The following is a 27536-nucleotide window of genomic DNA, read 5'->3' as shown; positions in this document are numbered from 1 at the left end:
AGAGTAAGTGCAGCGCAGGTAGACAATAAGGTGAAAGGCCATAACAAGCTAGATCATGAGGTCAGGTGTTATAGTATAGGTCTGACTCAGTTCATAAGACACAGCAGTACTTGAGTCTTCTGTGGCCGTAAAGGAGATTTGAAGGAAATTGTAACAGGCCACTTCGAAAGTAAAAATGGGCAGAATCAACATGGATTTATGAAAAGAAAAGGTGTTTGAAAAATTTGTTATTCTTTTCGGATTGTGATTTGCAATTAAGGTTATCCACCATGGTCCTTTGGTTGAGGTTGTAGGACTAAGCAAACAGCTTTATACTCTCTTAAGTTTTGGAAAATGAGTATTTAAGATTCTTATATAGTGTGATGCAGAGTTGATGCTTTTTGCCACTTAAGATATCCAGAATATGGGGTCACAGTCTCAAAATAAGGCTCAACTATTTAAGCATGAGAAGAAATTGATCAATCTTATAGAATTCTATACCCAGGAGAACTGTGCCATCTCTGCCAGTGAGTTTATTCAAGAAAGAGGTGGATAGACTTTTGGATATTAGGGGAATCAAGTGAATTTGAGTTGATGGAAAGGAGACACTGAGCAAAGATAGCCATAATTTTATTGAATGGTGGAGAAGGTGTAAAGTGTTGAATAAGCTTTACTGTGTCTGTTTCTTGTATTCTTAATCTGAAGGTAATTCAACAAAAGAACTGCACTTTCAAATAAAATGTTTAAGTGTATTTGCAATGCATGGATAGTATTTGAAAGAATCACTGTTGTTTTCCATGACATTGTGATTGAAAGATATTTGGCCTTTGTTTGAAAGAAAATGATCGCTTTTTTTTCTAATTTAAGGGGACATGTTAGTTTTAGGAACGATCATTTAAAAAATAATTTAAATGATTTAATTTAGTTGACGCTTGGAATGCGCTGCCTGGGGTGGTGGTAGAGGACAATACATTAGGTACTTTTAAGAGACATTTAGATGGATTTGAGAAAATGGGAGGGTATGCTTAAGGGATTAGTTTAGATGGTCATTTGATTATTTATTTGGTTCAGCACAATGTAGTGGGCCAAAGGGCCTGTTCCTATATTGTACTGTTCTGTTCTAAATGACACAGTTTATTCTGCCATGTACAGATCTTGTACGTGGCCATGAATGAACCAAAATTGACAACCTGCAATCATGTTAGGAATCTCATCATCCACAGTATTATACTAGACTCCTGCCATTGCTATTAAATTCTGTTTTAATTGCATCGCCTTGAGAATGTACCTTGTACCAAACAGATGTGTTACATTTTACTATGTCTTCTGATCCTTCCCTATACAGGATGACACATCTGCAGTAATGCAGATTTCTTTACTAGATCCAAATTGTAAAGCAAAAGTAAATGCCACGCATTACATTTTGGAATCTTCACTCACTGACTGTGACACGACCAGGTATCCATCTGTGGACGGTTCCATCATCTATTTGAATTCAGTACGTAAAACAATTGATAAGCTGCCTTTTTTAAACTAGCTGTGAAAGATCAAAGCAGAATTTTTTTGTCCTGTCCACCAGCTGATTGTTAGCTCTTGTCAATGATTTTTGAAGTTGAAAGTTATGCTTTGGGCAAGATTATTGCTTGAAAATTGAATAGCACGATTTAGGCATGCCATTGTCAATAGATCTTCCACTAGCAATAGATCTTTCCATCATTACTTGACTGTAGATGAGTCTATAAATTAAAAGAAGGGTTGAGCTGGCATATTAGTTAGAGGGTTTAGCATTTGGAAATTGGAAGGAAGTCAGTCTGACAAGTGAAAGATTGAGGACGTAGTTAGCAGTCATTTCTGGTAATAGGTCATTGAAAAGCCCATGGGAAAAACTAGGAAAGCATATTCTTCAAAGGCGGCCCATCTGAGGCAAAATCTTTGTACTAGACTCCATAGGCCCTAGCCAGTTACTTTATAACTAATGCTGTAGCAGGCATTGTAAATATTATGTAGGCCTGTTTCTGCATGTACAGCTTTAGCTGTCAACAGGTGATGCACCCACAAAGGAGAGGCCAGTAAATCTGTATGTCATTGTATGCTGCTATGCAAGTCTGTGCTCTTCCATGTGTTACTATGTCAACCCCTGGACATGGTAACACATTTGTATAATACTTCATACTTTTCACATTTCTCCTTTTAACATTTTATTTCCAAGTAAATTTCAATTACTTAGGGGACCAAAGCGTGGTATCAGTGCAAACATATTTCTGGGAATAATTTTTTCAGATCCATGCTTTGTATTTCAATCAAACATATGGTTTTACTGATTACAAATTATTAGAGTAATATATTTTTAGATTATTTTTTATAACAGAAAAATAGAAAAGGAAAAGTTTATCTTCCAAAAAACAGATTTATTGTGTTTTTTCCTGCTTTTCCATGTGCTTTTCTCATTATTTGTTAATTTTACAAAAGGAGTTGATGAAATGTGATTCAGAGCAACTTAGTTCTAGAAGGGACACGATGACAAATTTAAAAGTTCCACTGAATGAATTAGTTCTTTTTTCTGACCCAACCATTATTTTGTTACCTTATTACCTGGTAGAGCTGTTCTTTTTCTTCTTTCATGTTTATGCTCAGCTTAGAAAGCTTAAAATGTCAGACCATGAAAAGCAGATTCAAATGATGACAAATGCAAGAGATTCTGCAGATGCTGGAAATCTTGATCATTGTACACAAAATGCTGCAGGAACTCAGCAAGTCAGACACCATCTATGGAAGAGAATAAACAAACACTCGATGTTTCGGCCTGAGATCCTTCATCAAGACCCATCAGATGGAATGGCATTGTATTTGGGAGGGAGATTCCTTAGGAGAGCAGAAAAAGACAAAGAAAAAGAGGAAAATTATACTTTTATAAAATTCTACACTAACAGTGGTACCTGAGATTTCTCTTCATGGTGGAGAAGAAATGTAGGCAGAAAATAGGAGGTAAAATTAAGATAAATTCACATGGAGGTGTGGATAGAAACAAGGGAATCTTCCAAAAATGCAATGTTCCAGTGCGTGGTAAGGCAAGGCGGTTAAAAGAGAAAGTTACTAAGGATGGCAGAGGAGAAATGATGTATAGCTGCTTATGGAGAGAGCATGGAATAGTGATAGGTAGCACTGTGCAAAAGAGCTGATCAGAGATTAGGAAATATTATTCCTATTGTTTTAATCATGACCAATGACCTTTGCAGATCAAGTATATCAAAAAAAAATATTTAAATATTCTTAAATGTTTCCCTCACTGATAGATTGTGATGCAGTTAGAATCCTCTGTTGAAGGAAGCGGATGGCAGAGTGATAATGAAGAGTCGGGAGATAACGGCTTCCCTGGAGATGGTGATGACCCAGTTGGAGGCAGACCGAGGACCATTCTGGTATGCTATGCAGCTTGCATATTGTTTTTCCATTCACATTTGTGTATGTAGAATGGGTTAGACTTCATAAAAGAGATGATACAAAGGTTGGAAGTGCTATAGAATGTCGTCAGAGACAAGTGTGTAGTGATACCTTGGAAGATCAAACTTGAAGACTGAGTACAAGGTTAAAGGCAGGGTTCTTAGCCAGTGTGGAGGAACAGAGAGATGTTGGGATGCAAGTCCATAAATCGCTCTAAGTTGACATGCAAGTTGATAGGGTGATTAAGAAAGTGTATGATTTAATCCTCCTCCTTTGGTAGGAGGATTAAGTTCAAGAAATATGAGGTAAGATTGCAGCTCAATAACACTCTAACTAGACCACTCTTGGAGTGTTGTTTTCCTCTTCTACCAAAGTGCGTGACCATACACTTCCCAGCGCTGTATTCCATCTGCCACTTCTTTGCCCCTTCTCCTAATCTGCCTAAGTCCTTCTGTACCCTCTTTACTTCCTTAAAACTACCTGCCTCACCACCTATCTTTGTATCATCAACAAACTTTGCAACAAAGCCATCAATTCCATCATCCAAGTCATTGATATATAAAGTAAAAAGAATTTTAATGTTCTTGGATTAGATTTGACTGTATGTGTGATAAATACATCTGAATTGGGAATGAGAATACTAATAGATTCGGCATTGAAAAAGATTGTGTCATAATATATGTAGAGAGTTGCATTAGTGACCAGGACCCTACCCTCCCCACACTACCTATGGAAACTGGATGATGATGCAGCCATCGCGACCAGCACTTGGTGGAGTGAGCCAGTGAGAGAATGTGCAGAAGATGGCCTTGAGAGCTGGTGTCAGGAGGATAGCGGTGAGGTGTACAGCCTCTCAACATCAGGAAGCAGGGCTCAGGGCTGCTCTTGGCTTACCAAGATAGTGCAGGTGTTACTGGGAACTGGGAGTATCAGCTGCCATTATCATTGTGCAACTCTCCTCAACCTGTGGATTTCTTTGTTATCACAGGCTTAAAAGCCAGTGTGCATTGTTGAGTTTGTTATTGTGGTGGAGTCTCAAGGCTGGAGAGAGCTGTGTTGTCCAAAGAGTGGATGTTACACCACTTTTCATAACATCCAGCATACTACAAAAGTGGGTAGGAGAAAGTGTGGAATCCAGACTGTCTATAGACCTGTGCAACAATGGCTACATTCACTACAGTTCTGCGCCCCACACCTCTGTACTGAGTGGATGCAACTCTGGCCTCTTCCTGCCCAACACTAGCTCTCACAGGCAGCCACAGACCATCGCTTCAGTGGTTCACTCCACACCAAGCCATGCAGTGATGAAATATCATTTCAATGGTGTGGAAACACTATGTTCTAAGCATACCAGCAGCCAGCTTATGGGTGTATTTTTCCATGTACAGAGGGGTACGCATTGTGTACTCTTTCAAGCCTACCACAAAGCTCCCTACTAAGTGCAGAGGTTGTCATGGATGCTTGAGACCCCACACCACCAGGGTACACCACTAGGTAATGAACGTATAATCCATCTTTACAGACACAGACAGCCATCTTCTTTGATGCATTAGACTTTCTTTCTAAGGGAGGAAGCCTTAACAAGAAGAGCCCACTTGCTAAATGGAACCCATTCATAGGCAAAGAAGGCCTACTCAGAGTTGAAGGAAGATTAAAGAAGGTATTGAGTGTTAGGACTCCTGGACAAGGCTGCAATATAACTCAGCATTCTGTTGGGTACTACTAAGCAGAGAGCCTGTGCCCTAGAACTCTTAGGAAGAGTTTAATTGATGTTCGCAATCACAACAGCTCTCTTAATAATAATTCACTTCTTGTTTCAGTTTAACTGTACGGACAAAACAGCAAGCAAGAAATCAGAACTGCCTTCACGTCCACATTTCCCTTCTGTGACACAAATCAACAATGCAACTTTGAATATGGAGCTGTATAACACAGACTTGTTCCACACTCCCTCGCAAGGAGTGCACACCGTTTCAGAAAATCGCCCTTTATATGTTGAGGTAATGGCCTTGGCTAGCTTGCAAATGAAGAATTGTGCAATCTGTGCTTTTAGCAGAATTATTTTTTGGCAGTTATGCATGCAGAAGAACATGTGGTTGTGGTTTATCAGTCTTTGGTATGACCGGGAAAATTTCAGCCCAGAAATGATACTGAGGTTTGACGAAAGTGGTTATTCTCATGACACAATGACCATAATTTCAGTCTGGTGGATAATACTACTTATAAAACCAGGAACTTTAATAATATTACATCAGTCTCTCTTAAGTACTCACTTTATGCATGAATTATATTCATACTTATTTAAGGTCCTGTTGGTGTGAGATTCACATTTCAATAAACAGCATTAGAATACACTGTGATCATCTTTAGCAGGCTTTTATGCATGTAATCTCCAGAGCAGGCTGGTATCTTGCAACACACACAAAATGCTGGAGGAACTCAGCAGGTCAGGCAGCATCTATGGAAAAGAGTATTGTTGACATTTTGGGCAGAAATGTTGACTGTTTACTCTTTTCTATAGATGCTGCCTGGCCTGCTGAGTTCCTCCAGCATTTTGTGTGTTGCATGGATTTCCAGCATCTGCAGATTTTCTCTTGTTTGTGATTGGTATTTTGCACCAGTGTTTACGTCCTGAAAAACAAACATAAGTTGCTGAGTTTTCAGATGCTGAATGACCTGTTGAAAATGTTGTGTTAAAGTGTCTACCTCATTCTCACACTGCTTTCTGCAATATTCCACACAAAAGTAACTAAGAGTTAATTTAATCCAAGAAATTTAAACCACAAACCAACCAGGTGTTCACTCAGATCCTTGCAGCCCTGCCAAGAATTAAATGGGAATTTAAATGTACTTGCCTACTTCTTTCTGTGTGATTTTGTAGATAAATTGCAAGTTACTTTTAAAAAGTTGAAGTAAGTGAAATAAGAATGGATTGATGGAAACATTAATTAGAGCATATATTATCTGTGGAAAGAGTTAATATTTCAAGTCAAACACCTTTTGTCAAAACTGGGAAGAAGAGAAGGCACGTTAGTTTTAAGTTGCAGGAAAGGTGAAGGAGAGATGGATAGGCCAAAGGGAATTTCTCTGATGGGTGCTTGGGAATAGGTAGTTGATGTCATCTGGTTGGTGGGCATTAGATCAGTTCAAAAGTGAGAAGCAATGGAATGTAAAAAGAAATTTAGGGCTGCAGGACATGCTCAGAAGGTCAGCCTGTGCTCATCAGGGGAGAGAGAGAGAGAGAGAAACTCTTTTTCTATTCCCTATTCTAGTTGCTCTCTCACCCATTCTTTTCTTCTTTTCGTCATCATTATCTGCATATCACTACCTATTGGTTCCCACCTTCTTCTTTCTTCCATGATCCATTGTCTTCTCCTATTGTATTCCTCCTTCTTCAACCGTTTACCTGTCTGCCAATCACCTCCCAGCTTCTTATTTCATTCCCCCCTCCCCATCCACCCACCTTTCCCTTCACCTGATCTGACCTATCATCTGTCAGTTTGTATTCCTTCTCCCCCACCTTCTTATTCTGGCTTCCTCCCTCTTCCTTTCTTGATGAAGGATTTTGGCCCAAAACGTTGACTTTCTATTCTCCTCTATAGATGCTGCCTGGCCTGCTGAGTTCCTCCATTTTGTGTCTGGTGCATAAAACTGAGGCAGTTTTATAGATGGATAATTTTACAACTGAAATGGTCAGTTCTGATGCAAGCAGAAAAAGAGAGTAACTTGAAGTTATAGAAGTCAGTATTGAGCCTGGAAGGCTGCAACATGCCCAGGTGGAAGATGAGGTGCTATTCCTCAAACTTGTTTGGGTCTTGTTGCTGTGCAGTGGTCGAATTAAAGTGGCAGGCAACTGGAAGATCGGGGTCACACCCACAGATTGAAATCAGATATCCCACAAAATGGTCACCCAGTCTGCATTTCCTCCCTCCAAAGTCGAAGAGATCACATTGGTCTCCCAAACACTTCCTTGTTTTGTACAAACTGTATATAATTCAGGTGTTGGTAAGCTGGGGAGGGCTTGTACTCTCAATACATAATTCTCATAACCTTCTTTCCCCATGGATGCTGCCTGACCTGCTGTGTTTCTCCAGCATTTTGTGTGCGTTGTTCTGGATTTCCAGCATCTGCAGAATCTCTTGGGTTTAGCTTCTTTCTCAAGTTAGATAGTAGTATTAATAGGTGCTCCTCATTCAAGTTACAAATAGAAATTTCTTGGTTGTCTGTTGACTCACTTGATCCCTACTTATAATGAAAACTAAATTAATTCAAAATAATTTCATGATTCAGCAAGATCACATACAGCATCTTAATCAAAATCACCCAGTCAATCATACCAAATCAATGTCGAAATGCACCTCTGCCCAACCAGAGGCATCTCTTGAAGTAACACACACAAAATGCTGGAGGAATTCTGCAGGCCAGGCAGCATCTATAGGAAAGAGTAAGTTGACGTTTCGGGCCAAGACCCTTCAGCAGGACTGGAGCAAAAAAGTTGAGGATTATAGTTAAAGGGTGGGATGGAGGGGAGGGAGAAACACAGGGTGATAGGTGAAACTGGGAGGGGGCGTGGTGAAGTGAAGAGCTGGGAAGTTGATTGGTGAAAGAGATACAGAGCTGGAGAAGGGGGAGTCTGATAAGAGAGGACAAAGGCCATGGAAGAAAGAAAAGTGGGGGAGGAACACCAGAGGGAGGCAATGGGCAGGCAAGGAGATAAGGTAAGAGAGGGAAAAAGAGATGGGGAATGGTGAAGGATGTTGTTCCTCCAGCCTGAGTGTGGTCTCATCACAATAGTGGAGGAGATCATGGATAGACACAGCTCTTGGTCAGTTTGCTTATCAGTTCTTTTGTTACAATGACAGGTGGGAGCTTCACATAAGCCACATTATTCTGCCAAGCTAAAAATAGGTACAAAAATTAATGCAGAAGTAATTTTCCAAATTACACTTGATACAAATCTGTTTCCATTCCCCTCATTTTGGTTCTTTGCATAGTGTTATATTTTTTTGTTTTTCTACAGTGTGGAAGACTAATATAACCTGTATTCCATTGCAAAGACACTCAAGAGTATTCACTTGATGAAAATAAATTTGTACTGCAATAAAGTAAAATATAATTAAGGGTGAAAAAACTTTTTCATAAGGTTTTTCTTTCCCCTTTACAGCTGATTTAATGTGATGTTATATATTTTAATGAGCTTTCCTCTTCTTGCTCCTTGGGTGTAGGTCTCTATAACTAAATCTAACCCAGATATAAGTTTTGTCATCCAAACCTGCTACATTTCTCCATCATCGGACCCTGCTGCTGCTTCAGACTATGCCATCATTCAAAACATTTGTCCAAAGGAAGAGTCTGTGGCCTTCTACAATTCGCAGAAGCTCGATTTCCTTAATGCAGAGGTGGAAAAAAAGAGATTCAGCTTTATCTTTAAGCCAGTCTATAACATGTCCTTGGTTTTCCTTCATTGTGAAATTATGTTATGCAATAAAAAGGACGATGGTAGCCAAGGATTCCCTAATCTTCCCAAGGTTTGTTTTTATAATCAATAGAACGTAGTCTGAGTTTAAGATGTTAAAAAGTAATAAATACCAGAAAGTTGCATTGCAAGAATTATTTTTTATAAGCTGTGTTTCTTTAATGTGCTATAATAGTCATATTTCCTCATCCATGATAAAAGCTGTTAGAACGTTAATCCAGTTATGAATAACACAACATACAGACTCTGCCTAAACAAAAAAAAAATGCTGTAGATTTGCCGAAGGCTAAAATATTTAATTTGAATCACCAGAGTGATTATCTATCTCCTGACAATTCCAAACATGTATCATAAGTTCTGCAGTGTCATAATTAAGTTTGGGTATATGCGTGTGTGTTACCTTTTGAGAAATGTTATCAAACTTGTTTTGTACAATTGTGATCTAATGGGTTATCTATTCTACCACCATGTGTGCAGTTAGTCTATTGGTAAACATGAATACAGATTTAAATTGGTGGCATGTAAACATTTGAGATTGATCATTGTTATTCATTGGCAGCAAATTTACTTGTGCAAAAATTCCAGTGATAAAAGCATTCAAATCATTGGTTACTAAAATGTTATCAGTATTTGCAATTGCTGATAACATGAGACATGATAACCATCAGGTTTGCTTGTTTTTGACCATGTATTGCTATATTTATCTCTTGCTGCAGTGTATTCCTCCTGATGAAGCTTGCGTTGATGTGAATTTCCAATTAATAATGGCCATGGCAAGAAACAGGCAATCATTTACAAAGCCACTGGCAGTTGTTTCTGGAAGAATAACTCTGCCCAACCCACAAGGTTAGTCACCATAAAAAGCCTGACTTTGGTTTATGTGTGCCTTGGTTTGCATAATTGATGATCCACATTGGTTTATGAGATTAACGATGGCCTTTCTCCAGTTTAGGCTAACTGGCATCCCAGACTCCCTTTGGGCAATTTGGTCAGTACGGACAGTTGGACCAAAGGGCCTGGTACGTCCTTTCAGAAACTCTGAAATTCCTGCCCTCAACCCTCCAATCTCTCCATATCCCCTTTCATTCCTTAAATCAATCTCTGACAAAACCTCCTGTGACTCAAACAACAGGAGTTCTGCAGATGCTGGAAATTCAAGCAACACACATCAAAGTTGCTGGTGAACGCAGCAGGCCAGGCAGCATCTCTAGGAAGAGGTACAGTCGACGTTTCAGGCCGAGACCCTTTAGGTCTCGGCCTGAAACGTCGACTGTACCTCTTCCTAGAGATGCTGCCTGGCCTGCTGCGTTCACCAGCAACTTTGATGTGTGTTGCTCCTGTGACTCAGTCAGATTTAGCCTGATTTTGATCCTGTTATTAAAGAGGCCGCGTAAATTCTAGTTTTGTTGTTGTGGTAGGCATTTTCCAGCATATAGCAGAGGATAAAAGGTTCAGAACTATAAAAATTGCAATGTTCAGGAAATGTTATGTTTCAAATATGCTTCCGTTTAGACTGAAGGTAATTTTTACATTATTAAAGCATAAGGAAAATGGTTTTATGTAGTTACTCTTATCAGCTTTAACCTACAACAGTCTTCCTTTGGTCAAATACATCAATGTGACTGAATAATTTTTAGTTTGTTTATAAATAAAAGTTAGTCTTCAAATGATCTAATTTTATATAAATATAGAGCATAAAACATAGAAGAGTACAGCACAGGAACGGGCCACTCATCCTACAATGGTGTGCCAAACCAGCTAAAAACCAAATCAGAAACATCAAACACTAATCCCTCCTACCTACACAATGTCTATATCCCTCCATCTTCCTTACATCCATGTGCCTATCTAAATGTCTCTTAAAAGCCTCTAATGTATTTGCCTCTACCACCATACCAGGCATCCATGACTCACTGAGTAAAAACTTATCCCTTCCATTCCCCTTAAACTTACCCTCTTTCACCTTCAATGCATGCCTTCTAGTATTAGACGTTTCAACCCTGGGAAACAGATACTCCCTGTCCACTCTATCTATGCCTATCATAATCTTATAAACCTCCTATCAGATCTCTCCTCAGCCTCTGGCACTCCAGAGAAAACAGCCCAAGTTTATCCAGCCTCTCATGATAGCACATTCCCTCTAAAGTAGGCAGCATCCTGGTAAACCTGTTCTGCACCCTTTCCAAAGCCCCAACATCCTTCCTATAGTGGGGCGACCAATACTCCAGATGCAGCCTAACCAGAGTTTTATAGAATTACAACATAAGCTGTTGACTTTTGAACTCAGTGTCTCAATTAATAAAATAAAGCATTCTATAAGCCTTCTTAACCACCTTATCGACCTACGTAGCCACTTTCAAGGAGCTATGAAATGGGATCCTAAGATCTCTCTGCTCAGCAACACTTTTAAGGATCTTTCCCTTAACAGTGTACTGTCTCCTTGCATTTGCCCTACCAAGGTGCATTTATCTGGGTTAAACTCCATCTGCCATTTCTCTGCCCATATCTGCAACTGATCTATATCGCACTGTATTCTTTGTCAGTGTTCTACACTATCCACACAACTCCACCAATCTTGTTAACCCACAAACTTACGAACCCACCCATCTACATTTTCATCCAGGTCATTTGTATACATCACAAACTGCAGAGGTCCCAGCACAGATCCCTGCAGAACACCACTAATTACAGAGCTCCAGCTTAAATAAGCTCCTCCAACCACTACCCTCTGTCTTCCATGCGCAAGCCGGTTCTGAATCCAAACAGCCAATTCGCTGCAGAATTTAGATTGTCCGAACTTTGAAATGGCTTCACCTATTTTCTGACTACATTAACAGAAACAACTTGCATGCTATAACACCCATAGTAACAGCACATTCCAAGAGCAAGAAGAAAGCAACGCAAAACTTCTGAGGATTTTAAAAGATGGCAGAGAATTAGAAAAGCATAAGGGCTTTAGGATGATGTTCCAGATGTGAATGCTAAAGTGACTGAAGAGAACAGGGAAATTGAAGGCAGAAGGTAACAGTTCAGGACACAGTGTAGTGCTTAAGGAGATTGTAGAAGGTGGTAGACTGGAGGAAGTGCAGAGATTTGTGAAGAAATTATAAGTTTTACAGTGAATGTAAAAGGACAGTTTGGGTTTTGATACTATAGATAAGAATTCAGATAATTTGGATGTCAAAGAGCAATGTTTAACAGTAAAGTCATTTGGGTGTGTGTTGGTTATTAATCTATTTAGAAGTGTATAAGACTAAAAAGTATTGAATAATGGAAGGCCAGCAAAGAAACCATTTATTTAATTGATGTAGAATGACAAGGTTTCACTGATAATGTGGCTTTTGACCTAGAACACAGGTTTGAAATTTGGGTCAGAGTACACCAAGCCATCAAGGTTACGTTGTCTATATTGAGTCAGTTTTCAGAGAGAACACTGGAATTATGGGCAGATGAACAGGGCTCCCTGCATGAGGCTGTAAATAATGCCTTTATCTGGAAGGATTAAATATAATTGTGACATATGCTTGATTTGAATACAGGAAGTCAGTGCAGTTAAGGGTTGGCTCAGAAGCAGAGTTGGGTAGCACCAGTTTGACACATGCATGGAAGATAATCCTGTTTGGAAAAGGAATGTGTTATAATGGGAGCTGGTGATAAATAATAGCCTTTAGTTAATGGTACGGCCTCAGAATACAAGGACGTCCCTTTAGAACAGAGATGAGGAAAAATTTCTTCAGCCAGAGGATAGTGAATCTATGGAATTCATTGTCACAGATGGTTGTGGAGGCCAAATCATTGAGTGTATTAAAGCAGAGGTTGATCAGTTCTTGATTAGTTAAGGCATCAAAAATTAAGGAGAGAAGGCAGGGGATTGGGGTTGAGAGGGAAAATAAATCAGCAATGATTGAATGGAGGAGCAGACTCGATAGGCTGAGTGGCCTAATTCTGTTCCTATGTCTTACGGTGTATGTGAGGAAGGCTTATCGTTAGTAGAAATTTGATGGCTACATCAATGTAGTTAAATGCAACTTCATAGATCTGAAGCTGGGGTATTTGCGAGGGAGATTAATATGATCAGCCATTTAAGGTACTTTGGAGGGGTTGAAGATAGTCAAGGGGTTATGACATACCATGTCATTTGTTAAGAGTTTGGTGCATGGTCACTGGTGACCATTGTTGAACTTGTTACTACAGAGAAGTTTCTGAGCTGGGGAGAGTTGTGCCGGCAAAGAAAGGAAGAGAAAGCAACTCTCATCCCATCAAACAGGGAGTATCAAGAAAAACAGAAGGATCTGGATGGTCCGTCAACACAGAGGACTGTTGTCAGTCCCTGATGATGCTCCTCTTGTGTTCATCAGGCTCTCATTGAGCTCCACCCTTCTCGTTGTACCAATCTCTGTTCTGAGTAGCCTCATTGCTCACCAAGATAAGTACATTGCTGGCACAACAAGACACTGCCTGAGCAGATGTCTTTGTTAAAGCACTGGGGAGAAATACAGGGTGACCAAAAGCACTGTAACAGATCAGCAGTCTGCAGGTTAGAACTAAGCAGAGCACCAGTATGGAATTGTTCACAAGGAAAATGAATGAACCATTGTTTTATGCCTTGGCAGAAATTTGAAGTTTGCTTTCTAGTGTAGATTTGTTTATTAAATTGCATTTGGATCCTATTAGAATGCGGTAGCATAGCATCCTTTACTTAAAAGGATCATCAAATAGAAGGATAATCTAACCGTATATACATATGCATGCTATTATTTAAATCTGCTCCATAAAAAATGGTGTTTTAGATAACTAAGAACAGTTAGAGAAAAATCTATAAAAGACTTTAAACAAAAGTTATGAACTGGATATTTATCTTGTTGGCAAAGCCATAAATTGACTGCGATTGGAGGTCTAATTTAGAATAATTCGTATTGTTTTTGCCTGGTCACTCTGATCACAGAGCCAGGCCACTTCCATCAATGATTTCTTTTTTCCAACCTTCAGTCAGCCGCTGATCCATTCATGATGTTTCCCTATCCCTGCTACATCCTATGTGATTATTCATAAGACCATGAGATGTAGGAGTAAAATCAGGCCATTTCTTCATTGCTGATCTAATTTTCCTCTCAGCCCTAATCTCCTGACTTCTCATATCCCTTCATACCCTGACTAATATAGAACCTATCAACCTCTGCCTTAAATATAACCAATGACTTGGCGTCCACAGTCACCTGTGGCAACATATTCCACAGATTCACCACACTCTGGCTAAAGAAATTCCTCCTCATCTCTGTTCTGAAAGGATGCCCCTCTGTTCTGAGGTTGAGTCCTCTGGTCTTAGAATCCCCCACCAGAGGAAACCAGCTGACACAAAGCACCACACCACCCCTTCCCTTGTCCCCACATCTCTCAATACCTTACTGCCTCTACATTGGTCGGTACCTATTATAGATTATATGCAGTTTTATCGAAATAAGCAATAGGAAGGACAATACAATTTTCTTCACTTCTGCCACAAACTCTGTAACTATGCATTAACACTACTCCCTTAACAGTCTGATGCAGACTATTCACAACAATTGGCATCATCTCAGGAGAAAGCAACTGATGAGGTCTACTTGGCACTCGCTTTTCCAATCTTTCCTCACTCGCCTTCCACATCCAATCCTCCAAAACTCTGAAGACATTGATGCAGCCTGGGAAAACAGGATGGTCATCTGGATTAAATAACCACACCCCTTTATAAACAACATGTTTTCATAGCATATGGACTTTGTTTATCTGCTCTTTTATGAGAGAAACAAGCTGTACTTATATGGGAAGCATCTGCTAAATTATTTACTTGTGTTTGTTCTACTTGGACAGTAAGGAGGAGGCAGAAATGGAAGTCTTAAATTCATTTTGCTCTCTTTTGATCGTACGGTGTGTGACGGCATATGTTTTTGAACACTATTAATAAATATATGTGCCTAAGACTTTTGCACAATACTGTACATTAAAAGCCATGTCTTTTTTAAAAAAATTATTTGAGATACTGCAAGGAGTAGGCCCGCCCAGCCATTCGAGCTGCACCATCAAACAACCTTCGATTTAATCCTAGCCTAAACATGGGACAATTTTAAATGACCAGTGAACCTACCTGGTGAAGGAAACTGGAGCACCTGGAAGAACCCCACATGGTCACAGGGAGAACATACAAACTCCCCACAGAGAGTGGTGGGAATTGAACCCGGGTAACTGGTACTGCAAAGCGTTGTGCTAAAAACTACGCTGCTGTGTCACCCCGTTTTGCATATTGTTTCTTCAGATCAAATCATCGTACAGTGCATTGAGGTAGAATAAGATAAAACAATGCAGAATAAAGCTACCAGAAAAGTTCAGTGAGGTAACTGATAAAGTACAAGATCATGACAAGGTACGTCATAAGGCCAAGAGTCCATCTCATTGTACAAGAGGTCCATTCAAGAGTCTAGTGGGATAGAGGCTGTCCTTGTGTCTGGTACATACTTTTATATCTCCTGCCTGGTGGGAGAGAATGTCCGGGGTAGGTGAGGTCTTTGATTATGCCAGCTGCCTTACTGAGGCAGCAAGTATTGATAGAGTGGATCAGAAGAACATTGAGATTTTGATAACTTTGGATAAATTTCCTTCTTGAGGATGCAAGAGCAGTGGGGAAAATACTTAAAATGAAAATATTTAATACAAACCTTGTTCTGCAACGCACACAAAATGCTGGAGGAACTCAGCAGGTCAGGCAGCATCTATGGAGAAGAGTTAAACAGTCGGTATTTTGGGCCGAAACCCTTCTTTGTTCTGCATAAGTGATGATGTTAAAAAACGAGGAGAAGCAACAAGAGCGAAAACACACTACATTACCTAAAATGCAATGAAGGATTATGGTTAACTGCAGAGTTGAATCAAAACCCCTATTTACCAACCCCACCCCTCCCATTTTTCTTCAGCCAAGAGAGAAAATGGGTAGCTTCTTCCAGGCATCTGTCAAAGCCATCCTGTAAGTGAGCGATATATTTAGGCAATAGAAGTGTAGAACTGCTAGGGAGCACCATATATGCACACCAGTGTGCAACTGAGTCACGTTCTTCACTGTGATTATAGAAATATATGTTCTAATATTTTATTAAATCTTGTTAGATTGTCTTGTATGATGTCAGGCCTTATACAAATAATGTAATGCATACTTTTGCCTTTGTTTTCTTTGTAGAAAAATTTGATGTCCCGACTAATGCAGAGAAACCTCGGCCTTGTAAGTTAAATTATTAAATATTATTTTAGCTGTACAATTGTCATGCTTATTAATTTTTTTTAGTGATAGGACAATCAAGCAGATAGTACACAAAAATGGTTCTGGGGTAGATGATCAGCCATAATCTTAGTGGATAATGGAACAAGCATAATGACTGATCCGGCTTCTATATTTCATGCACTTAGTGGCTTTCAAGCATTGTGTCCATTTGCTCCAACTGCCACAAGCAGGACTTCTCAGTGGCCAAATTTTAATTCTAATTCCCATTTCCGTTACAAGATGAGGCCACCCTCAGGGTGGAGGAGCAGCACTTTATATTCTGTCTGGATACCCTCCAACCTGATGATATGAATATTGATTTCTTCCGGTAAACAAATTCAACCCCGCACCCCCCACCCCCGCCATTCCCCATTCTGACATTTTCTGACCTTTTACTTCTTCTCACCTGGCTGGTTCAAGCTGCCAGGAAGGCAACGGTAACTAAAATAACCATGCATTACAATGGTGGTGTGAAGAGCATCTCTGAACCTTGAAGTGGATGGGGCTGCAGCAGCAGAAGACCATGGCAGGTTCCACTCCAGCACCTAGCACAGTGGCCACAGAGTGTATTTTAGCTGCTTGGGATTCTTGGACAAAACTGGCTAATGACAAGTTTATTGTCATTTTGCACAAGTACACGTATACAGAGGCACAACGAAAAACCTTGTTGTAGCAGCCTCGCTCCCTCAGAGTTGTTTTCATACATTCTTTCTGATCCATTCTCTTTTGAACAGTGATTTTGTATATAATGTATTTTTGGTTTAGAAACTAGGAAACAGTTGAATTCTGTGGATTAATTCCCCTTTCTATTCAGTCTCACCCTGTCTCTAGACTCAGAAATACGAAAGAGTGTGCAAATGAAAGCATTAATTCACAACCATTTCTTTGTTTTGCTAATTAACGTAGCAGCTGTATTTCAAGCCACAACTTTGCATGTACTCAGCAGCCAAGGTTAGTTAATGTTGTCAGCAGAAATTTTGTGGCAGGTTTAGATCAAAGTGACATCCATCCCCAAAAGCTCACCAAAGTTTTGTACGTGAAGGGAAAGCAGAAAGAATGTGGTAGTTATATGTGAACACTGATCTCTTTGTCTGGGGCTAACAATTGGATCAGATGCCACATCTGAAGCTTCTTTCCTGTGGCTGTCCAGCTTCTCAACAAAACTAACTCAGGTGTAATATTCTAATTATCCCACATGGCATCCTTTAAATTGTCTGACCTGCTGTCCTTGTTCTGTTGATAATTATTGACTCTGTTCACACATTCACATTTATTTGTCTGATTATTGACATCTGCACATGTAATCATTCTGCTAATAGTTGATTGCTCATGGCTGTGTGTAGTACTGTTTTGGAAATTATTAGTTGCTATTGTGTTGTCTGTTATGGTATTGTCCTGTGTTTCATGCTTAGCAGTGAACCACAATATTTTCTGGTTTGTTTCACATACTGGCAATTAAGTGATTCTGATTTTCTTAACTAATACAGTAATGCTGTTTTAGAGAAAATTAACACTAAGTACTAAACTTGCAATACTATTATTTTAAGTCCCTTAATGAGATGATTATTCTTAAAAATTGAAAGAGAATTGTGGCACAAATAATACCCCAGAAGATACTAGCGGTAGAAGCCAGCAGTGTATTTTTTTAATCTAACAGGCTAGACTCACTGTTTGAAGTCAAGCGACTGTGAAACAATAATGGATAACATGTTGTAAAAGTGGTTGTTTAATTGAACACTTTTGAGTTTATCAAGTACATGTGAATTGGTATTTTTAATATTTTATCTCTAGTAAATACAATTTCTACTACCTTCTGAGCTGTTTTAATTCTTGCTCACTTGGAGTCACCATTATTGAGATTGCATTTTGTACTTCATTCTAAATCATGGTTCAAACCTTTAATTAGGACAAAATAGATGGCAGTGAACTGAACCAGACACAAACCAGCACACACAAATAGGGCTTTATGCACCCAATGTCTATAGGTCCTATTGTCTCCCTGTGAGCAGCTTGTGTTTAAAAAAGATATTGCATTATTCGAGACAAAGAAGCAATCAAAGTTGTGGACAAGTTAATTGCTCAGTTATTGGCATGTGCTTGTTGCACTAAACACCAGATCAATTATCATTATTGTACTACTTGTAAATAAATCTGCACCTCTTAGAATGACATTTTGTTATTGTTATTCTAACCAAATAATATACATCATATCTACATGCAATTAAGTTAATTGCTTAACTACTTAAATATGAATATTAATTAAATACTAGATCAACTGTCATTATTGGTGCTATGTATAACTAAATATGTACACTGCAAGATAACATTTCTTTGTGAAGTATCCCAAACCTGTCATACACTTCTTTCTTATTTCAGATATAATTTATGGACTGGATACCCCTACAGTTGTGGGAATTGCATTTGCAGCATTTGTGATTGGTGCACTTCTGACAGGAGCTTTGTGGTACATTTACTCTCATACAGGTTTGTATCTTGTTAATTATTTTAATTATCTATAGCCATGGAATAATTTTATCCTCTTTCTGTTTGGGTACAGTCTAACAATTAATTTTTTTTTGGAAGGTTAGGGAAGGGAAGGATTCAGTTTTCTCATTGAAATCTATTGAATTTAGAAAGGCCTAGATAGAGTTGACTTGGAGAGGAAATTTCCTAAAGTGGGGGACTCTAAGACCAGAGAGCACAGCCTCAGAATAGAAGGACATCCCTTCAGAAATGAGGTGTAGAGGAATTTCTTTAGCAAGAGGATGGTGAATCTGTGGAATTCATTGCCAGAAATGGATGAGGAGGCTAAGTTGTTGACTGTGTTTAAAGTGGAGGTTAATAGGTTCTTGATTAGTAAGGGCATCAAAGATTACGGGGAGAAGGCAGGAGAAGGGGGTTGAGAGGGCTAATAAGTCAGCCATAATGGAATGGTGTAGCCAACTCGATGGACTGAATGGCCTAATTCTGCTGCTGTATCTCATGGTCTTAAAATAGTGGTGAAGATGCAGATCCTTGTCTACATTTGCAAAATAATATATACATTTCCAGTTTGATTGATTCCAAATTATGGTGTTGTATTTCTTTTTAAACTTGCTAAAAGTTTAGGAATGTTTTCAAAGTAATATTTTAACAGGAGGAAAAAGGGTATTGATAAGGTTATTCACATTTTAAATTGTTGACTATTCCCTTAAAATACATACAAGTAGATGCGGTTAGGCTCTGGAATACTGAATATAAGCAGCATGGTTAGCACAACACTTTACTGTAGCAGCGACCCGGGTTCAATTCCTGGAGTTTGTACGTTCTGCCGTGACCACATGGGTTTCCTCCGGGTGCTCCAGTTTCCTCCCGCAGTTCAAAGATGTACCAGTTGGTAGGTTATTTGGTCATTGTGAATTGTCCCATTGATTAGGCTGGGGTTAAATCAAGGGGGTTGCTGGGCAAAGTGACTTGATGGGCCGGAATGGCCTTTTCCGCGTTGTATCTCAATTAAAAAAAAGTCCTTCATTTGCATCTTTTTGGGTGTTTTTGATTTGCCTTTTAGCTGGTTCAGCATAACATTGTGGGCCAAATGGCCTGTTCCGTTGTTGTATTGTTCTATGTTCTATATTAGATAGAGGCTTTTAAGAGACATTTGGATAGGCACATGGATGTAAGGAAGATGGAGGGATATGGACATTGTGTAGCTTACAGGGACTAGTGTTTGGGTGTTTTTGATTTGCTTTTTAGCTGGTTAGGCACAACATTGTAGGCCAAATGGCCTGTTTCTGTGCTGTACCATTCTATGTTCTATGATCTATTAAAGAATAGTTAGGATACGATGATTGGTTCATGAGAAATATTGTCAAAAATATTACCTGAACTTAGTCAAGGGAAAATTAGTTATAAGTTAAGATACATACTGATCCAAGGCTAAAGAATATGAATAGAGCAAATACTACGGCGGACAGTTTGTAGGAAGAGTGAGATATTTTACAAGCTGGTGAACCAAAGCTAATATTAATTCACCTCTTCTATGATGGAATATTGTTATAACTGCATGAATTCTATCAGCATTTTATGGATATTTGTCAGCTTGGTGTTAGAATGTTAATATCCACATGAAATGTTTAGAACTGGTATGTTAGTGTACAAAATAAACTGAACTGTTAGTTCTCACAACAGGTATAAGACAGACACATTACTATTTCATAGTAATGCCTGAGTAATCAAGGATAGAAATAGTTCAGAAGTATTTTTACTAAATTTCAGTAATTTACGAGGCAAATGCAGGTTTAATCATATAGTACAGATATTCACATAATCAACATTTTTTAATCATATAATTTATGTCAGTAGCTGAAGAGAAATTGATTTTTTTTTAGTAACATTGTGTGTCTGACTGTGCAAATAAAATGGCCATTCTTTCTTTTCTCACCTTCTCTTCCAGGAAGGCAGATTTAAAAAAATTTATAAATCTCTTCTTTCTTTATTACAGAGAAATATATATATATATATATATATATATATATCAGTATTCACTATTTTTGTGTGTTCTTACGTAGTTCTCCATTTAGAAATGTATCTATCTTATTTCACTGGAGATTTACTTGATCCTTGACAATTGGGTTTGAGCTGAGTGGGTTTTATTTTTTGTATTAGCAAATGTAGACTTTCTTATCTGATGTACTCTGGGACTTTTTAGCATAATTTCAACTGTAGGCCCACCACACAAAGCCAAATTAGTGATCTTATTTGACAGATAGTTTCAGCATGGTGTTTAAAAACAGAATATTCACATGTCTCAGGCAGTGTGTTGAGACCTGCCTGCCCCTCACTATGTGCTACTGGTCGATTGATGAAGAGCCCAGAACCTCCTCGTGCTGAATGTTAAAGTGCCCCATCTTGCTGAACACAGAAAATATCTCTCAGAAGAAAAGTACAGATTGGAATTAAGAGGAAAAAGAGAAATAAGAGCAAAACCAATGAAAAATTCAGATCACAGAATATAATTGATGGTGTTTATGGAGAACCCCTGTGTCATTGACATTTCCACATGGTGATAGGTCACAGCAGTAAAAAAAAGTACTTACGGAAAAGTAACACTAAAAATTAAATATATAGTTCAAAGATAGCTCCAAGACTTTTCTTTGTGTTACTGCACATTCTATTGACAGAGCCCTTTGCTGCAGTATACTCCCCTCTGGGCAATGTAAATTCTCCAGGAAATGGCAAGATCTTTATCGTAACCTGTTTCCATTTGAGAGAGAGATGGTTCATCGTATCTGAATCCAGCATTGACCTAATGACATTATTTCTCAGCAGTAAGTGTTGGGGAAACAGTGTAGCTGAGCAATACGTGTAAAGAAAACAGTTTTAGGATTCATCATATAACTATGCACTGTCACCACTTTATTGGTGTCCTTTTTGTACCTGGAGGAGTAATTCAGATTTTAAGGGAATTAAGGCATGTAGGGTTAGTGCAGGAAAGTGGTATGAAATCAGTCGTTATCTTAATTGAATGGAAAAGCAAGTATGTACAAGGAGATGGGTTGCATACCTCTGCTTCATTTTCTTGTGTCCTTGTGTATCCCTTGGGTAAAATTACATGAGGATTAGAGAGAATGTTTTATGAGGATAGGTTGAACAAACTAGGCTTTTCTCTTTGGAGTGAAGAAGGATGAGAGGTGACTTGATAGAGGTGTATAAGATGATAAAAGACACTGAGTAGACAGATAGCACTTTTCTTTCAGCCCAAAAATGGCTACCATGAGGGGGCATAATTTTAAGGTGATGGGAGGAAAGTACAGGGGTAATATCAGGTTAAGTATTTTTTTACACACATTGGATTGAAGGTGCATGGAATGCACTGGTGGGGATGGTGGTAGAAGCAAATACATTAAGGACATTAAAGTGACTCTTAGATAGGCATATAGATGAAATACTCAAAGTAAATTTATTATCAAAGTATGTATGTCACTGAGATTCATTTTCTTGTAGGCATTCACAGAAGAACAAAGAAATACAATACAATACACTGAAATACTGCAAAGACTGACAAACTGTAAATACCAAAATAAAGTAATAAATAAAGAAACTGACCAAAACAAACAAACAAACTGAGAACATGAGTTGTAGAGCACTTGAAAGTGAGTTCATTGGTTGTGGAATCAGTTCAGAGTTAGGATGCTGGTTCAGGAAGCTGATGGTTAGCGAAGCATCAGATTGGTTAAAAGGTTGTTACAACATCTTGGGCTGAATGGCCTGTACTGTGCTGCACCGTTTCATGACTGGGAGCACCCCCCATATGAGATTTGATCAATTTAAGCAAATCTCCAAGATCACATGTATCAGTATCACAGTGGAATAAATGGAGTTACAGAGGCATAAGAGAGGAGCTTGCCCAGGTGGATTGGAGGAGGATACTGGTGGGGATGAGCGCAGAGCAGAGATGGCTGAAGTTTCTGGGAATAGTTCACAAGGCGCAGGATAGACATGTCCCACAGAAATGGAAGTTTTCAAATGGCGGATGTAGGTAATTGTGGCTGACAAGGGAAATTGAGGATTGCATAAAAGCCAAGGAAAGGACCTACAAGGTGGCAAAAGTAATTGGAAAGTTGGATGATTGGGAAGCTTTTAAAATCCAACAAAAGGCAACTAAAAAAGCTATAAGAAGGGAAAAGATGAAATACGAGAGCAAGCTAGCCAATAATATAAAGCAGGATACCAAAAGTTTTTTCAGTTATATAAAGAGTTAAAGGGAGGTGAGAATTGATATTAGACCACTGGAAAATCATGCTGGTGAGGTAGTAATTGGGGACAAAGAAATGGCACATGAATTTGACAGGTACTTTGCGTCATTCTTCACTGTGGAAGACACTAGCAGTGTGCCAGAGGACCATGAGTGTCAGGGAACAGGAGTGAGTGCCATTGCTATTACAAAGGGGAAGAGTGCTAGGCAAAGTCAAAGGTCTTAAGGTGGATAAGTCACCTGGACCAGATGAACTACATCTCAGAGTCCTGAGAGAAGTTTCTGAAGAGATAACACATGCATTGGTCATGATCTTTCAAGAATCATTTGATCTGATAAGGTGCCACACGAGGCTGCTAAACAAGGTAAAATCCTATGGTATTACAGGGAAGATACTGGCATAGATAGTGGAATGGCTGACAGGTAGAAGGCAGTGAGTGTGAATAAAAGGGGCCTTTTCTGGTTGGCTGCCGGTGACTCCTGGTGTTCCTCAGGGGTCAGTATTGGGACCGCTGCTTTTCACATTGTTTGTCAATGATTTAAATAATGGAATTGATCGTTTTATGGCAAAGTTTGTGGATGGTACAGGGATAGGTGGAGGGGTAGGTAGTGCTGAGGAAGCAATGCGATTGTAGCAAGACAGACAAATTAGAAAAATGGGCAAAAATGTGGCAGGTGGAATAAAGTGTTGGGAAATGTATGATAATGCATTTTGGAAACAGGAACAGTAGTGCGGACTATTATCTAAATGAGTAGAAGGTTCAAACATCAGAGGTGCAGAGGGACTTAGGAGACCTCGTGCAAGACTCCCAGAGGTTAATTTACAAGTTGAGCCTGTGGTAAAGAAGGCAACTTCAATGTTGGCATTTATTTCAAGGGGAATAGAATATAAAAGCAAGGAGATAATGCTAAGACTTTATAAGACACTGGTCAGGCCGCACTTGGAGTATTATCATCAGATTTGGGCCCCATCTTACAGAAAGGATATGTTGTCATTGGAGAGAGTCCAGAGAAGGTTCACATGGATGATTCTGGGAATGAATGGGTTAACATATGAGGAGCGTTTGGCAGCTTTGGGCCTGTACTCACTGGAATTTAGAAGAATGCAGTGGGATCTCATTGAAACCTATCAAATGTTGAAAGGACAAGATTGGGTAGATGTGGAAAGGATATTTCCTATGATGGGGTATCCAGATCTAAAGGGCGCAGCCTCAAAATTGAGAACAGAAGTAAGGAGGATTTTTTTTAGTGAGAGAGCAGTGAATCTGTGGAATGCACTGCCACAGACTGTAGTGGAGGCCAAGTTCGTGCGTATATTTAAAGCAGAAGTTGTTTGTTTCCTCATCAGTCAGGGCATCAAAGGATATGGCGAGAAGGCAGGTGTATGGGGTTGAGTGGGATCTGGGATCACTCATGATGGAGCAGACTCGATGGGCTGAAGGGCCTAATTCTGCTCCAATGTATTGTGGTCTTATGTTTAATACTTGGTCATATTCATCAAAACCGTTAGTCTCCAGCTTTATTTTTCTTACTTTCAGAGGTCCCAAAATGAGAAAAGTTTGGGTAAAGATTATTTAAAAATACTATTTTAGCTGAAGACTGAAAGAGGAGGTACTTCCAAAATATTTATTAATACCAAAACAACAGAGTGGACAGGAGAGGCTTTTCTTTTCCTATACTGATCTTTGTTGAGAAAGCAAAATTCACAATAGCAATTAAGAGTTTTAAAAGGGAATAAGGAAAAGCATAATGTGGAACAAAGTTGATCATAATCAGACTCTTATGCTAGATTATATTATGTGAAAACATACAAGTGTTGACAGTCCATTTCCTGCAAGTTTGCTCTGCCATTCACGAAGATGATCTTTGGCCTCAACGCCGTTTTTGTTCCCACCCACAATCTGTCTGTGCCTTAAGTATATTTACTGATTTACTGTCCACGGCTCTCTGAGCAGGAGAATTACAATGATTCACGATCCACTAAAGAAATTTCTCTACTCTCAGAATCAGGTTTAATATCGCTGGCATAGGTCATGAAATTTTTTCAGCTGTTCCTGAATCGCTTAGTGTGTGGCTTTAGGTTCCTGTACCTCCTTCCAGATGGTAGCAATAAGAACAAGGCATAGCCTGGCTAATGGGGGTCCTTAATGATGGACACTGCCTTTTTGAGGCATTACTCCTTGAGGGTATCCTGGATACTATGATGACTAGTGCCCGGTGATGGAGCTGACTAAGTTTACAACTCTCTGCAGTAGCACCTTCCCCACCCATACCAGACGTAGGTGTAGCCAGTTAGAATGCTCTCAACTGTACATCTGTGGAAATCTGTGAGTGCCTTCAGCCTTAAGTGACTGATCCCTTATTCGGAAATCATACTAACGAGTTCTTGACTCCTCCATCTGCCCTGCTGCACCACTCAATAGCTGTATGTTTCAAGGTGATCACATCTCATTCTTCTAAACTCCAGAGAGCATAGACCCTTCTGCTCAGTGGGTATCATCTCCATCTCAGAAATTAATTGGAGAACATTTGATGGAAGACAAGTATACCTTTCGTATTTCATTCATCTACTTAATGAGCGATGTGCAATTAATTCACTCCCTTTAGGGTGGAGTGGAGATAAATATTTAAATGTTTTCCACCATCATCTTTCTATTGAGTAGGAATGCTTACATTGCCACAGTGAAAAATTATTTTGGTTTGCTCTTAGTGCACAGTGCCAAGGATTTAATAGGCTATTTGTTTCAGTGTAATTAGTTTAATAGTTTAACCTGTGACTAGTGGTGTGCCACAGGGATCAGTGCTGGGTCCATTGTTATTTGTCATCTATATCAACAATCTGGATGATGATGCGGTAGATTAGATCAGCAAATTTGCTGATGATACAAAGATTGGAGGTGTAGTGGACAGTGAGGAAGGTGTTCAAAGCTTGCAGAGCGATTTGGACCAGCTGGAAAAATGAACTGAAAAATGGCAGATGGAGTTTAATACAGACAAGTGTGAGGTATTGCACTTTGGAAGGACAAACCAAGGTAGAACATACAGGGTAAATGGTGAGGCACCGAGGAGTGCAGTAGAACAGAGGGACCTGGGAATACAGATACAAAATTCCCTAAAAGTGGCGTCACAGGTAGATAAGGTCGTAAAGAGAGCTTTTGGTACATTGGCCTTTATAAATCAAAGTATTGAGTATTAAGAGTTGAAATGTTATGATGAGGTTGTATAAGGCATTGGTGAAGCCGAATTTGGAGTATTGTGTGCAGTTTTGGTCACCAAATTACAGAAAGGATATTAATAAGATTGAAAGAGTGCAGAGGATGTTGCCAGGACTTGAGAAACTGAGTTACAGAGAAGGGTTGAGTAGGTTAGGACTTTATTCCATGGAGCGTAGAAGAACGAGGGGAGATTTGATAGAGGTATATAAAATTATGATGGGTATAGATAGAGTGAATGCAAACAAGCTTTTTCCACTGAGGCTAGGGGAGAAAAAAACCAGAGGACATGGGTTAAGGGTAAAGGGGGAAAAGTTTAAAGGGAACATTGGGGGGACTTCTTCACACAGAGTGGTGGGAGTGTGGAATGAGCTGCCAGATGAAGTGGTAAATGCTTTTAACATTTAAGAAAAACTTGGACAGGTACATGGATGAGGGGTGTATGGAGGGATATGGTCCAGGTACAGTGGGACCAGGCAGAAAAATGGTTTGGCACAGCCAAGAAGGGCCAAAAGGCCTGTTTCTGTGCTGTAATGTTCTGTGGTTCTGAGAAAAGATTAAGTATTTGTTTACTGACATGGAAGAAACTTTTTCACTCCTGTACATAAGATGCTTGAGTGGCAGGGTGGAGATGGGTCTCTATCAAAGGAGGTGTAAGGCACTCCTTGCCACCGCTAGCCTGCAGGTCGCCCTTGGGCAAGGTGGAGCACCTGCTTAGCCCCAAGATCAGGGTCATGTGAAGACGTGGGAGCAGTTGGTGCGTGGTTGTATGAGCAGCTGATACATATCACAAGTCCTGATTGTGTGATAATTGATACCAGGCAGACAATCTCTGAAGAATATTGATAATGGCTGCGGTCACCTGTCTTGTAAAGACATCGCCCAGAAGGCGGCAATGGCAAAGTACTTCTACAGAAAAAATTGCCAGGAACAGTCATGATCATGGAAAGACCATGATCACCATGTCATACGATACGGCTCATAATGACCACAACAACATAAGAAGCAGTTGGTAAAACTTGACTGCTCACCAAAATGATGTTGCTGCTAATAAGTTTTTCTTTGCACCAGATTTAATAGATCAGCTTTGTTTGTCACACGTACATCGAAACATACAGTGAAATGTGTTGTCTGTGTCAAATCTAATCAGCGAGGATTGTGCTGGGTTGAGCCGGCCAAGTGTCCCCACACTACCGGTGCCAATGTAGCATGCTCACAACTCACTAACCCTAACTGAGCATCTTTGAAATGTGCGAGGAAACCGTAGCACCCGGAGGTCACGGGGAGAAAATACAAACTCCTTACAGACAGCAGTGGGAATTGAACCACAATCTTACAGCTGGCACTGTGAAGCATTGCCCTGATTAGTGCATATGACAATAAATTTGACTTTGACTTTTAACTAAG

The 27536-nt window shown here is 39.5% G+C and overlaps 1 protein-coding gene and 1 long non-coding RNA gene across 5 annotated transcripts in view; one reads left to right on the top strand and one right to left on the bottom strand.

The window, feature by feature from the left end:
* Positions 1-27536, bottom strand: part of LOC140205773 (uncharacterized) — a 139890-nt gene that overhangs the window by 51271 nt on the left and 61083 nt on the right. The window lies entirely within an intron of this gene.
* tgfbr3 (transforming growth factor, beta receptor III) overlaps positions 1-27536 on the top strand; it is a 158829-nt gene that overhangs the window by 125861 nt on the left and 5432 nt on the right. For all 4 annotated transcript variants that reach the window (XM_072273419.1, XM_072273420.1, XM_072273417.1 and 1 more), the window contains 7 exons: positions 1325-1477; positions 3273-3398; positions 5241-5420; positions 8646-8948; positions 9613-9742; positions 16104-16145; positions 18561-18668. In XM_072273419.1, coding sequence (XP_072129520.1) covers positions 1325-1477; positions 3273-3398; positions 5241-5420; positions 8646-8948; positions 9613-9742; positions 16104-16145; positions 18561-18668 — 1042 coding nt within the window. The remainder of the gene's footprint in view (positions 1-1324; positions 1478-3272; positions 3399-5240; positions 5421-8645; positions 8949-9612; positions 9743-16103; positions 16146-18560; positions 18669-27536) is intronic.

This window comes from Mobula birostris, chromosome 12 (genome assembly GCF_030028105.1).
Source record: "Mobula birostris isolate sMobBir1 chromosome 12, sMobBir1.hap1, whole genome shotgun sequence".
In the NCBI taxonomy this organism is placed as follows: Eukaryota; Metazoa; Chordata; class Chondrichthyes; order Myliobatiformes; family Myliobatidae; genus Mobula; species Mobula birostris.
Note: the sequence above shows the minus strand (reverse complement) of the source record. Positions and strands in the feature narration are given on the sequence as shown.